The sequence below is a fragment of the Cervus canadensis genome, chromosome 23 (genome assembly GCF_019320065.1).
Source record: "Cervus canadensis isolate Bull #8, Minnesota chromosome 23, ASM1932006v1, whole genome shotgun sequence".
Classification (NCBI taxonomy): domain Eukaryota; kingdom Metazoa; phylum Chordata; class Mammalia; order Artiodactyla; family Cervidae; genus Cervus; species Cervus canadensis.
Window position 1 is genome coordinate 58075803 of NC_057408.1, and position 13624 is coordinate 58089426.

Consider the following 13624-nt stretch of genomic DNA (forward strand, 5'->3'; position numbering starts at 1 on the left):
CCAGGCGCAGGCATCAGTCCCGGTTTACATTATCTTAGAGAAGAAAGTGGGGCACATGCCGCTAAACTGACCTAGATGATGTTCAAAATAAAATTCAAACCCCAGGGCGCTCAACCGGCAACTCTCCCGGAGGCCCAGCCTCCCCGCTCCGCCCGGCCCCGCCCCCTCCACCTGGGCACCGCCTGGACCACGCCTCCCGCGGCGCCCCGCCCCACGCAGCGCAGACGGCGCGCTGACGTCACGCACCAGGTACTTTCCCCGCGGCCGGGTCGGCGTGGGGGCGGGGCGGGGGCAGGCGTGGAGCGCGCATGCGCGGCAGCGGTTGCGCGCTGCCCGGATCGTGCGGGGCCTGAGCCTCTCCGCCGGCGCAGGCTCCCTCGCGACAGCTCGCTCCCGCCGCCATGTCGGCTGCCATCGAACGGGAGTTTGAGGAGTTAGACGCTCAGAATCGCTGGCAGCAGCTGTACCTGGTGAGTGGCGGGCTCGCAGAGCCGCCGCCGTGCCCCTCAGAGGACCGGGCTCGCGCCCGCAACCACCCGCCGCCTCCCCCGCCTCCCGTTGGGGCGGAAGTGGCGGCGCGCGTGCGCCGCCCGGGGCCTCTGCGCTTCGGCGCTCGGGTAGGAGGGGTGGTGGGGAGGCCGCGTGCGCGCAGGCGCAGTGGGCTCCGAGGGGCGGTGCTGGTGTCGGGTGTGGGCGTGGCCGGGACAGGGCAGGGGGCGGCTGAGGGTCGGGGGTCTTGGGAGGGTCGCGGGACCGTGGCTAGGCGGCCGGCTCGCGGCTGCCTGAGCGCCCTCGGCTCGCGGTCGCCCCCTCAGAGCTTTCCGGAAGGAGCTCGATGAGTCGGGGGAGGCGCCGAGGGGCTGCCGCGACCCCGGGCCGGGCCGGCGGGGTCGGATTTCCGCACGTCGTGAGGCGGCTATGCAGACGCGGGCGCCTGGCGTGATTTCTGGTCTCCTCGGGGAGACGTGCCCTGGGACGGTCTCCCGACTGAACCACGGACCTTTCCTGTCTGAGTAGAACTTCGTTTTATGTCTTAACATGATCTAGTCCGCTCCCTCCTGCTAATCATTGCATGTTATTCCCAGGATTACAGTGAGTGGTGTGAGGTAAATGCTGTTCTGGCTCTTAAGGTCGTTCTCTGTACGTCTCAGACGACAAAAAGGGCTTTCCTGTAAATCTAGTTGCTCCCGGGTTTTTCCCCTTCCCGTTTAATTAGATGATAGTTCCTCTTGTCAGTATGTTCGTAATGTAACGTTTTCTTCTTGAGCACGTTAGCAGGACATGTAATAAATACCCTGATGCACGTGGGTCATCGTGCGTTAGAATTGGGTACTAACTGCAAAGAATACTGGTAAGGATTTTCCCAGTAATATGAAGTTTTAAATGCAAATTCTCAAAAAAAAAAAAAAAAAGCAAATTCTCGTAGGAAGCTTTAAGTGAGAGGCTGCCAGCTGTGTCTTCTAGTTACATTTGTTTTAGGAGAGACGACTGTCCCCAGGTTGCAGGCAGTTTATCAGAACCCAGGTTTGAGAAGAGGTGGTGCTTGCTACAGCTTCATTCACCTGGACATTTTGATGAAGCACTTTTAATTTTTTTTGTTTTCATTAGTAAGTACCCTTGAATATTCCATGAGAACTAAAATTCATCTCATCAGAAAAATGCATTTATATCCACTAAAAATTGTATTCAATGGCATGGAGTTCAGGAAACTCTTCATGGACTTCTGCCTAGGAGTCCTTTAGTGGGTTGGTCAAAGCTCTTCATTTTTATTTTTTTTCCTAAGGGAAGGACAAGAGCTTTAGTTAGGTCAGTACAAATCATGCAGGTGGTTTGGAAATGCTGAAGGCCAAGGACAGAATCTTGACAGACAGCAGTGTTTAAGGACACAGGTAGAGAAAGGGAAGTTTGCAAAAAGAAAGGCTAGAGAGGAATAGCCTTAGGAGTCAGGGTAAATCAGTGGTGGGTGTGGAGGGAGCTGATGGTCAGTAGGCATGTGCTGTAGGGGGCACCAACAAGGTCACAATCCAAGAGGCCCATTTCGTTAATGACTCAAAGATCAACAGGTTCCTTAAAAAGAGCAATTTGAGTGGAAAACAGAAGTCAGATGGGGGACAGAGCTGGAATGGTGCCTAAAACAAAGCATGAATGTATGACTTCCCTACTGTAAACCTCAGTGGTTTCCTTTTGCTCCCTATGTGGACTGGAAACTCCTGCCATGACTCCTGAGACCTTGAAACCCCTGCCATAGCTCCTGAGACCACGGTCTTGCCTCCCCATGTGTCTTTATTCCCACTTTTCCACTGGTTTCTTCTGCCCCTTGAAATGTGCTGTCTGTCCTCTTGAGGCCTTTGTAGAGACGGTTCTCTTTGCCTGCCTACAACTTTTCTTTCCGTTTCTTCCCACCTTTGCTTAACTACCTCCTTCTCATCCCTGGATTCTCACTTGCTCGAGGAGGGGGATGGTTTCCTGGCCCTCCCTGGCAGGGTGGGATCCCCTGGATGTACCCATAGCCTCTCCTTTCAAGGCCGGGCATTGGCCTTTCCATTAAGCAAACCACTGTTGTTTGAATAGGAAAAAGTGTTTCAGTGGACTTTCTGTTTTGTAGATCACGGCAGTGGGTATGTTGATGATAATGTTTGAGAAGAGTTGTGCTTTTTTTGGCAATACTAATTTGGCTAGGAAAAGAAAGGCTTTGCTCTTGAGCAAAAAAAAACAAAAACCAAAAAACAATAGAACTAAGAGCTAGACTTGCTTTTAGTGTGTGAGGACTTTTACTTTATACCTTATCATTCAAAGTCCTGTAAGAAAAGGGAATATATTATTTTTAGTCTGAAACTCTGGCCCCTTACTCCTTTTTACCCTCTCTGAACAGTTTCTTTTACAACGTAACTTGTGACATGGGAGGTTTCTGGGAGTGAATGACTGGATTGGAGCTCACTCGTAGTTGCTTGTGTTAACTGCCTCATCAGACTTCCTGCAGGCTATGCATCTAGTGGGCACTTAATGTATGTTTGCTGAACACTGACTCCTACCACAGAAGGGTGACTTGATGGTTTACATGATCCGGAAGAAGCGGGGGAGGCTAAAGAGATAGGTTGGAGGTTGAAGAAAGAGAACGGATGAATATTGGAGCCAGAAACCTTTCAGAGGCTGATAGGACCAGGAGCACAGTGTGGAAAGCCTTGCTGTGAATGGGTGCAGTTGGCAGAAGTGAGATTGCTGGAAAGGTCTAATTTGGTCTGAGCGACAAGCTAGTAGCATTAATATAGTCTGAGGTTAATTCTGACTTTTTGAGAAATGTTCACGATCCCTTTCTGCCTTTCTCTGTTGCTGCTGATTGCCATGTGAATCAGCAGGGGCATTAGAAGGGCAGAGGAAAGGAATGGAATTGTGTGAGCCTTTCGGGGAAGAGAGTAAAACTGTAGGGAAGTGGCAAAAGTTAAGTTATGGAGTAATGTTTCTTGTAAGTGGTAGGTCAGAAAGAATTCGGGTAATTAATCAGAGTTTGTGGAACTCTTAACTGACTGGTCATTTTTCTTCAATAGAAATTCATGGTTCAAATATTGTCAGAGTAAGAGTTTTTATGATTTGTGAGTCAGCTGATTTTTAGAAGTAAAATATCAGATGAACTCTATTCTTCTAGTACTTACCTTGGCAGCTAGTGTGGAGGAAAAGTCACAGCTGTCTTGTTCTAAAACTGTTCCCTTGCAGTGTCTACTCCATGTTCTGCCAACCTTAATGTAATACTCAGGGCTTGCTGCCCTATTAAACTCCTTGATTTCCTTGAGAATCACTTGCTTTTTCACACCTTGGGGTCTTTGTCTGGACATACTGGACAAGTTGGACATACTCTCTGCCTACCTTATTTGTCTGGAAAATGTCTTTAAGGCTAGACATCAGTCATTTTGTTTTTGTTTAGTTGCTCAGTCATGTCTGACTCTTTGTGATCCTGTGGCTGTAGCCCACCAGGCCCCTCTGTCCATGGGGATTTCTAGGCAGGAAAAATGGGTTGCCATTTTCTTCTCCAGGGGATCTTCCATCCTAGGGATTGAACCCAGTCCTAGAGATTGAACCCACGCCTGGAGCATTGACAAGCAGATTCTTTACCACTTCGCCACTGTGGCAAAGCTAGTTGCTCCTCTGATTCTGAATGCTCTTTTATTAGCATATGAATCTCATTGTTTACAACTGTTTGTAGCTCCTTGGGAACTGCCCCATTTTCCTGTGTTTCCCCACCATCCGCCTCTAGCCTAAGGTGTGCTTGATGCTCAGTTAGCATTCACTAAACAAACACACTGCTGTGAGATGTCAGCACCTTGGTTCTTCCAGCCCCTCACTTGCAGCTGAGGTGACCGCATCCAGCACAAGGTTGTGACTGCTGTGGGGTTACCACATCCACTGGGAGCTCACAGCCTGTGCTCCTGAGTCTCCCTGCAGCCTGCCCTGCCCTGCCAGCATGACAGCCTCTGTAGCGTCCTCTTATAATCTGCTTTGAGACAGCGGCACTGAAAGAATCGTGACATTTTCGATGGCAGGAGAGAGTGGGATGTGCTATAATAGGGCAGTCCTTGTAGGACTGGAAGCCTTGAAAACCACATCTGGAACCCATGGATGAGACTGGAAAGGGATTGCCAAGTGCCCTGAAACTGCAAACTTGTTTGAATGCCCCCAGGGGATGTGGTTTCTAGGGGATTCCAGGGCTTTGGTCAGATTCTTAAATGGAACTCTGATTCCTCAGAAGGTCAGAACCACCATTTTAAGGAAAAGCAACCCGCAGAATGATGCCCTGGTGAAGGATATAGAACTGGAAACAGTACTGTTTCACCTTTGACAGGTTCTGTAGGTTGTGTTCATGGTGCTGAGTTGTGTCTGACTTTTTGACCCCATGGACTGTAGTCCGCCAGGCTCCTCTGTCCATGACATTTCCCAGGCAAGAATACTTGGAGTGGGTTGCCATTTCCTCCTCCGGGGATCTTCCCAGCCCCAGGATCTAACCCATATCTTCTGGGTCTCCTGCATTGGCAGGCAGATTCTTTACACTGAGCCACTGGGAAGAAGCCCAGTTCTCTAGGTTACAGATACCTCGAAACATGGAATTCCAGATGGCTGCATTGGCCCTGCCCTTTCTAGCTTGCTCTTGTTCAGGGTATTGACTTTAAACAGAATCTCCTGTAGCCCTTTTGGTTTCTCCTAGATCATTAGTATCCACAAGAATTTGCTATTCCCTGCTGGAAAACTGTCTCAGTTCTTTTTTTTTTTTTTTTTTAATGTATCTATTGATTTATTTGGCTGCACCAAGTGTTAGTTGTGGCATACGAACAGTTAGTTGCTGCCTGTGGGATCTAGTTCCTGACCAGGTATTGAACCCTGGCCCCCTGCAATGGGAGCACAGAGCCTTAGCCACTAAGGCTGAGGAAGTCCGTAGCTCAGCTCTTGGTGTTTCTTCCTGCAGTTCTGATCCCCTGCTTGATTGCTTTGTTTTCTTACCCTGTTCTCTCTCCAGAGAGTAAACCAGAGGTAAAATCTAGGAAAGCAGAATTAAAATTTACATAAGTGCGAAATTAAGTTAAATGCTCTTCACTTTCTCAGCATTCCTATGATTTGTTTCCCCTGGAAATTCTTATCTAGATTCTCCACACACTGTTCCCTGTTGGTCGTGCCATTAAAATTTTTATTTCTTACTGGTAAACTGTTAGGGGCAGAGAATATTTAAACCAACTAGTTTATTAGAACCTTTGATAATACCATTACTTTGCATAATAGTAACTAACCATATACTAACTCAGTTTAGCATATAAATTTATAACATAGCAGCTGATAGCCAAGGAACAGATACAATTCAGCCGGCTAGTGTTACAGCATGTGAGTTCTGACTCGGCTATTCTGAGTGGAATAGTAAGCTTTTCTGTTACGTTCTTAGTTGGGATGATGTTCTGCCTTGCTGGGCTGTTGTCTGAAATAAGTACAGTGCTATTTTAAATGTATTGAGTATAGTGCTAGTTTAATGCTCTATTTATGGTGTAGTAAACAGTGAAATCCTTTGCTTTTAATGATTGTGGACACATTTAAACACCTTAAGATAAAACCTGTGAACAAGAGACATGACCACATACATACAATTCCCCCAGATTTGGTGTATGATTTCAAGGGCATCATAGGCCCTGAGGACCATTGGGATTGCTGACTTCCAGGAAACTTGTGTCTGTGGATTTCTGGCATCTTTTCTGTTTGTTTGTTTTAATATGCTCCTACTCTTTCACACCCAGTACTCTAATTTAATAACCTCATTGTTCTGTCTCTTTGTTTGACTCATGTCACGGTCATTGATAACTTTGTGTCACAGTGCCTGCATTCCTGTAAAGAAAGTCTAATGCTGAATTACTTTGTTTCTTCTTTCACTGTATTCAAACAGTTTTGTATTCTGAAAGCTATCATTTCCTCTTGACAGTTTGCTTAGTCCTGCTTCCAGGAGTTCTTGAAGTGGGCTGGAGTAAGGTTCCTGGACAGTGGTCCGCTCCTCCTAGTCAAGGTTGGGACCTCAGACAGTCCAGGTTCTCCATGACAGCAACAACTGTCTCAACCATTGAAATTACAAAACGTAGGTGATGTGATGTGAGGTTAGTTACTCAGTCATGTCCAACTCTTTGTGACCCCATGGACTGTACCCTGCCAGGCTTGGGGTTGCCATTTCCTTCTTCAGGGAATCTTCCCCACCCAGGGATAGAAACAGGATCTCCTGCATTGCATTCAAATCATAAGTTTTTATTTTTTGAAATCCCTATTACTGTAATATCAGGGTAAGAAAATTGCACAATATTAAACTATTTTAGTACTTGGTACATAGCTTTTTTTACATAATATATGGAAAATGTATCCTTATACTGTAGAATATTCTACCTTGAGCTGTTATGATGAAACAGCAAGTAAGAATTTAGGAGATGGGAAGAGAGATGTTAATTTTATGAGGGGAAAAAAACCTTTAAGATAATCCCAAAATGGTTGGTTGTAATTATGGGAGAAATACCAGAATTTCTTCCTTTATACTTAAGGTCACTAAGGGAATTCTTAATTATATGATGGCTCAGTGTTCTCTTTATTAGTCAAATGTTTTTGCCTGTACTCTGTATGAAGGTCCTGTGGAAGGACACAGTGAAGTGTGAAGCTAAGTATCTCACAGCCTTCAAACCCCATACTTAAAGAGTGTTCAGGCTTAGTTATGGCTCTGAGAGTGCCCTTCACTGTCTGGGGAGATCAGATTCCTCATGGTGTATGTCTTGCTGTGTATCATGCTTTCTGAGAGGCCCTCTTTGAGTAAAAGAGTTTACTAAGAATAAAATAGCTTATCTTGCCTGAACCTCCTCCTTTGTATCAGACAGATACTATGTAACTTCATGTGGATTATCTCACAGGTGGTTGCACAGTGAGAAAAACACAGATTCAGCTTCTCCAGATGTGTGCTGCAGTTAACCCAGCAGGTCCAGATTAGAGCTCCTGTTTTAATACCTGAATAAGTAAATGATTTGGTTGGGGTTTCAGGAATATGGCAAGAATGAGAAAAGTACAGAAGGGCATGCAATGCAAGAGCAAGTCACTGCTCCTACCATTCCTGGTTCCTTCCTGTGGGCGATCACTGTGCTTCTCCATTCACACCCATCTTTACCTGCCTGCCTGCCTGTCTCCCCTCTCCCTCCCTCTCTCTGTCCAGCCCCGATAAAACAAATGTTAGCAAACTGTTTTACACCTTGCTTTTTCTCTTACATATAGAAAATCCTTCCATATAGATGTCGTGTGTTCATTTTAACAGTTGAACAATGTTCATTATTTAAGCACTCATCTGTGCACATGTAGGTTATTTCTAGTTGTTAGCTGTTATGAGCAGTGCTGCAAAGAGCATGTACCACATTCATCAGTAGTGTAGGAAAGTGCCAGGTTTCCTATACCTTTACATGCCTAGTTTTTAATCTTTGTTCATGAGGTGGAAAATAGTCTTACTGTTTTTGTATTTTGCAATTCTTTTATGAATGAAGTGTAACAGTGCTTATTTTTAAAAGTCACTTGTATTTCCTTTCCCTTTTTGGTATGGTAGAGCTCTTTACATATTAAGGAAGTTAAACCTTTGTCATATATTACAAATACTTTTTCAAATTCTATTCATAATTGTAATATTTATTTGTAATATTTTTCAAAATATCTTTTGCCCTTGTTTATGATATATTTTCATGTAGAAAATTCACATATTAATGAAATGAGATTTATCAGCCTTTTCTGTTATTGTGCCATAGCTCGGAGAGTCTTTCTCTGTTCTATGATTACAAAAAAACTTTCTCCAATGTTTTTCAACAATTTTATGGTTTTATTTCTTTTACATTTGAATCATTGCTCAACCAGAGCTTGATTTTGGTATGAGGAATGAAGTGGGCACCCTATCAAATTGTTTCTGTGGTTAAATGTAAGTAACAATTTGTCATTTTAATGTATACAATTCAGTGTCATTTATTCCATTTACAGTGTTGTGCAGCCGTCACTCCCATTTGCCAAACCCTTTAAGCACCCTGAACAGAAACCTTGTCCCCAGTAAGCAGTAACTCCCTATTTCCTCCTCCCCCAGTCCCTGGTGACCTCTGCTTTACTTGAGGTAATGAATCTGCCTCTCTACATCCCTCATATACAAGGGCCCATGTAGTACTTTTCTCTTTGTATCTGAATTATTTCACTTAACTTGATGTTGTTAAGGTTGAACAATGTCATCTGTAGCAGCCTCATTCCTTTTTATGGCTGAATAATGTTTTTGGTATGGATATACCGCATTTTGTTTCTCTGCTAATGGACATTTGGATTGTTTCCACCTTTTGGCTGTTGTGAATAATGCTGCTGTGAACATTGGTGTGCAAATATTCATTGGCATCCCTGTTTTGTTTTTTTATTTTTCACTGCCCTGGGTCTTTGTTGTGTGCACAGGCTTTCTCTAGTTGGGTTAAACAGGGACTACTCATTGCAGTGGCTTCTCTTGTTGCGGCTCCTGAGCTCCAGAGCACAGGCTTAGTAGTTGTGGTGCTCTCGGTGTGTGGGACCTTCCCAGATCAACAATCAAATCCGAGTTGCCTGCATTGGCAGGCTGATTCTTATACATTGAGCCACCAGAGAAGTCCTGGAGTCCTTGTTTTTAATTCTTTTGGTTTGGACCTAGAGGTAGAATGGCTGGATAATATGGTAGTTCTATGTTTAACATGGAAGAGCTGCTAAACTGTTTTCCACAGTGGCAACAACATTTTACATTCCCACCAGCAATGTTTGAGGATTCTGCTTTCTTCACATCCTCACTAACACTTGTTATTTTCCATTTTATAAATTATGGTCCTGCCTAGTGGGTTTGTCATTGAGGTTTAGATTTGCATTTTCCTCATGACTAAGGATGTTGAACATCTTTTTCATGTGCTTATTGACTGTTTCTGTATCTTTGGAGAAATGACTATTCAAATCCTTTGCCCTTTTTTGGTTTGTTTTTAATTAAGACTTTACTGGAGTGGTTTCAGGTTCACAGCAGAATTGAGAGGAAGATAGAGATTTCTTATATACCCCCTGGCTCCACACTATTGTCAGCGTTCCCCACCAGAGTGGTACATTTGTTACAATCCATGAACCTACACTGACAATAATCATCCAGATCCATAGTTTAACATTAAGGTTCACTCTTGGTATTGTATATTCAGTGTGTTTGGACTAATGTATTATATGACTTCTGTCCATCACTGTGCCATCATGCAGAGTATTTTCAGATATCCTCTGTGCTCCACCTTGTCATCCCTCCAGCCCCTGACAACCACTGATCTTTTATTGACTCCATAGTTTTGCCTTTTCCAGGATGTCATATAGTTGGAATTAGACAGCATGTAGCCTTTTCAGGTTGGCTTCTTTCACTTAGAAATATGCATTTAAAGTTCATCCATGTCTTTTATGGTTTGATAGCTCATTTCTTTTTCACACTGATTAATATTTTGTCATCTGGGTGTATCACAGCTTATTTATCCATTCAACCTTTGAAGGACATACTGGTTGCTTCCAAGTTTTGGCAATTATGCATAAAACTGATATAAACATCCATGTGCAGGTTTTTATGTGAACAGAAGTATTCAGCTCCTTTGGGTAAATACCGAGGAGCCTGATTGCTAGATCATATGTTAAGAGTTTGTGTTTGTGTGGTTTTGTAAGAAAGCACCACACTGTCTTTCAGAATGGCTGTACCATTTTGTATTTCCGCCAGCAGTGAATGAGAGCTCCTGTTGCTCCACACTCTTGTTATCATTTGGTGTTGTTGGTATTTCAGATTTTGTCCATGCTAGTATTTGTCTTTGCCTATTTTTTAATTGTCGTTTTGTTGTTGAATTGTAGGAGTTCTTTATATATTCTGGTTATTAATATCTCATCAGATATATTATATATAAATATTTTTTCCCAATCTGTGAGTTTTTACTCTTTAGATAGTGTCATTTTATGTAAGTAAGTCTTCAATTTTGATGACATCCAGTCCATCTATTTTTGCTTTGTTGCCTGTGCTTTTGGTGTCATAATTTAGGATACCATTGCCAAATTCAAGATCATGAAGATTTTCAAACCTTGTGTTTTCTCCTAAGATTTTCTTATGTTTGGCTCTTATAAATAGGTCTTTGATCCATTTTTAGTTAACTTTTGTGTGAGGTGTATTATAAAAGTCAAGCTTCATTCTTTTGCATGTGGTTGTCCAGTTTTCCCAACACTGTTTTTTGAAAAGACTGACCCTTCTGTGTTGGATGATTATGGCCAATTTGTTGAAAATCAGTTGACCACAGATCTGAGGGTTATTTCTGAACTCTTCTGTTCCACTCATCTGTGTCTGTCTTTGTGGCATACCACTTGGGGTTGATGACTGTAGCTCTATAAATCTTGTAATCAGGCAAGTGTGATTGCTTCAGCTTTATTGCCCTTTTTCAGTATTGTTTGGCTTTTCTGCATCCCTTGACTTTTCATATAAATTTTGGGATGAGTTTTTCTATTTCTGTAAAATAGTCATAGGAATTTTGATCGGGATTACATTGAACAAGTAGGGATTTTGATAGGGATTACATTGAAAAATAATTTCTTATAGAGTTTTGTCATCTTAATATTGTCTTCCAGTTGATGAGAATGAGGTAGCTTTCTATTTTGTTTAGGTTGTATTTAATTTCTTTCAGCCATCTTTTATAGTTTTTAGAGTACAGATCTTTCACCATTGTGGTTAAGTTTATTCTTAAGTATTTTATTCTTTTTGATTCTATTATAAACGGGTATGTTTTCTTAATTTCATTTTTTTGGATTGTTCGTCGCTGGTGTGTAGAAACAGCTGATTTTTGTGTGTTGATTTTGTGTTTTGCAATTTTTCTGAATGTGTATTAGCTCTAACAGTTTTTTTGTGAATTCTTTAGGTTTTGCTACACACAAGATCACATCTTTTGTGAGTAGAGATAATTCAACAACTTTCTTTCCAGCTTGGATTGCTTAATATTTTTTTGGCTAGTTCTCAGGTTGAACATCCAGTGCTGTGTAGAATAGAAGTGATAAAGGTAGAAATCCTTGTCTTGTTCCTGATCAATGAATTTTTTTCTGAATAACCATTTTTATTATACTGTGTGTAGAATAATCCATCTTTCCTTGTCCCTGCCCCTCCACTTGCAACACCTTCTACATAATTTGCAGGGTCCCTGTGTGTGTGTTGTGTGAATGAAGCATGAACAGAGGCCTACATGATCTGATCTCTTGCCACTTGCTCATCCTTAAGTCTTGCGTTTCCCTCTCTCACAACACAAGTGTTGTGTTGCTTATGCTTCTTGCAGGACACCAGTCAGTCATTCTTCATTCATTCCTTATGTATGTTCACATGTTTGTGACTTTGCACAGCTGTTTTGTCCACTTGGACCCATCTTCCCCTGCTCCTTGACTTGGCTTCAGCCTGCTCATCTTTAGGCCCATAAAGGCACTGTTTTGCCTTTAGGCAAATGTAAATCCTCTTTCTGTGTTTACTTTAAATGTGAACATGCTTTTCTTATGCACTTAATAGACTTGCTCCTTGATGATTTCAAGTCTGAGGTCTGATTTTAAAGAGAAAGTTGTCAGACACAGTTGTGCAAATAGCAGTAAAAATCGACAGCAAGAAAAAAATTGACAGCAAAGAAGAGTCAGAAAATGAGAAACGGATATGATTTTCTAGGTCTTTAATCCCATGCAGAAGCTTTTTTTGTTGTTCGTTCTTATTGAAATGACCAAAACACAGTGGTAAGGGGAAAAAAAGATTATTATTTGACACTAGAGAAGGGTCCCACCCACATATTTGAGACTTAGGGGATTTTGATAGTAAAGTGTGAGTAAGGGCACCTTCCTGTAGAGATGAACAAACACAATGCTAGAGATAACGAAATACTCAGCACTTGAAGAAAATGAAACTGTGTCCTTTAGGACACGGGAAATAGTATAAAAAAGAGAGAAAAGTGGAATTCAGATCCCCACTATGACAAGAGCAGATTGTAAAAATAAAATAAACTGAGAACAGGAAAGAGTTCTTGAAGTTATAAAATGTGACTAAAAAAATTTAGGACTCCCTAGCAGAATAGATTGTGCAGAATGCCAAGTTAACTTGAAAAACAAAAACTTCACATTTAGGAATTTAGGGAAAAGATTAATAGTAAGAGAGCATTTAAAGCACAGGAATTTCTCAAATGCTTAATTAAAGTTCTGAAAGAGAGAACAGAGGAGACAGATGAAGCAGGAACTGAGGAGATAGTGAAGAAATCTCTGAGCCAAAGAAAGCCTTGAAACTTAAGGTCAAAGTTTTTACCAGGAATACATTTAAAAAGCATAAAAACTTGGCTCCATCCTGCTGACTTTTCTAAGTATTCAGGGTAAAGAAAAAGCAAGACAAGTTATCTTTAGGGAAGAACAGGTCAGATTTGCATCAGATCCCTGGGAAAAGGAGATGTTGCGCAGTCTTAACATAGTTAGTGCACACATGCAAGTAACCTTGAAATACAGCTGAGGAGCTAAATGAAGGGTTCTCCCAAATAGCTCAGTTCTGTTTATTGATTTGTTAATGCCTTTGTTTATGTTGTGTATTGCCACTCCAAGAGAGTATGAGTTTATGTGACTGCTGGCAGGAATGCCTGCATGGGATGTGCCATGATTTGTTCATGGTTCATATTGTTTCCCTGAAGTGGACATTCAGGTTATCGCTAGCCTTTCAACATCATAAATAACTCCATGAAAGACATTTTGTGCATGAGTTAGATATGTTTTGGATCATACCCACTGAGAAATAACGAGTGAGTCAATTATTCCTAGCTTTTTTGAGCAAAAATCATATAGAAATCAATAGAATATAAATTTTTTTGGGGTCAGTTCAGTTCAGTCGTTCAGTTCTGTCCGACTCTTTGCGACTCCATGAATCAGTTAAATTGTTTAAAACAAAGGTCTTCCCCACTTAAATTACCTCTGATTAAAGGTGGCCTTGGGTGTTAGATGAGCTCAGTGGTTCTCAGCTGGGGGTATTGGTGGGTGTGTTGGTGGTCACAGATTGGGGAGGGTCTGCTGCTGCTAGATGGCCTGCTGGGCACAGGGGACC

The 13624-nt window shown here is 42.4% G+C and overlaps 1 protein-coding gene across 3 annotated transcripts in view; it reads left to right on the forward strand.

Annotated features, from left to right (window-relative positions):
• Positions 1-276: 276 nt before the first annotated feature.
• Positions 277-13624, forward strand: part of PTPN2 (protein tyrosine phosphatase non-receptor type 2) — a 64532-nt gene continuing 51184 nt past the window's right edge. The window contains exon 1 of one of the 3 annotated variants that reach the window (XM_043444000.1): positions 277-470. In XM_043444000.1, coding sequence (XP_043299935.1) covers positions 402-470 — 69 coding nt within the window. In that variant the 5' untranslated portion in view covers positions 277-401. The remainder of the gene's footprint in view (positions 471-13624) is intronic. The other 2 variants (XM_043444001.1, XM_043444002.1) reach the window with 2 other exon arrangements.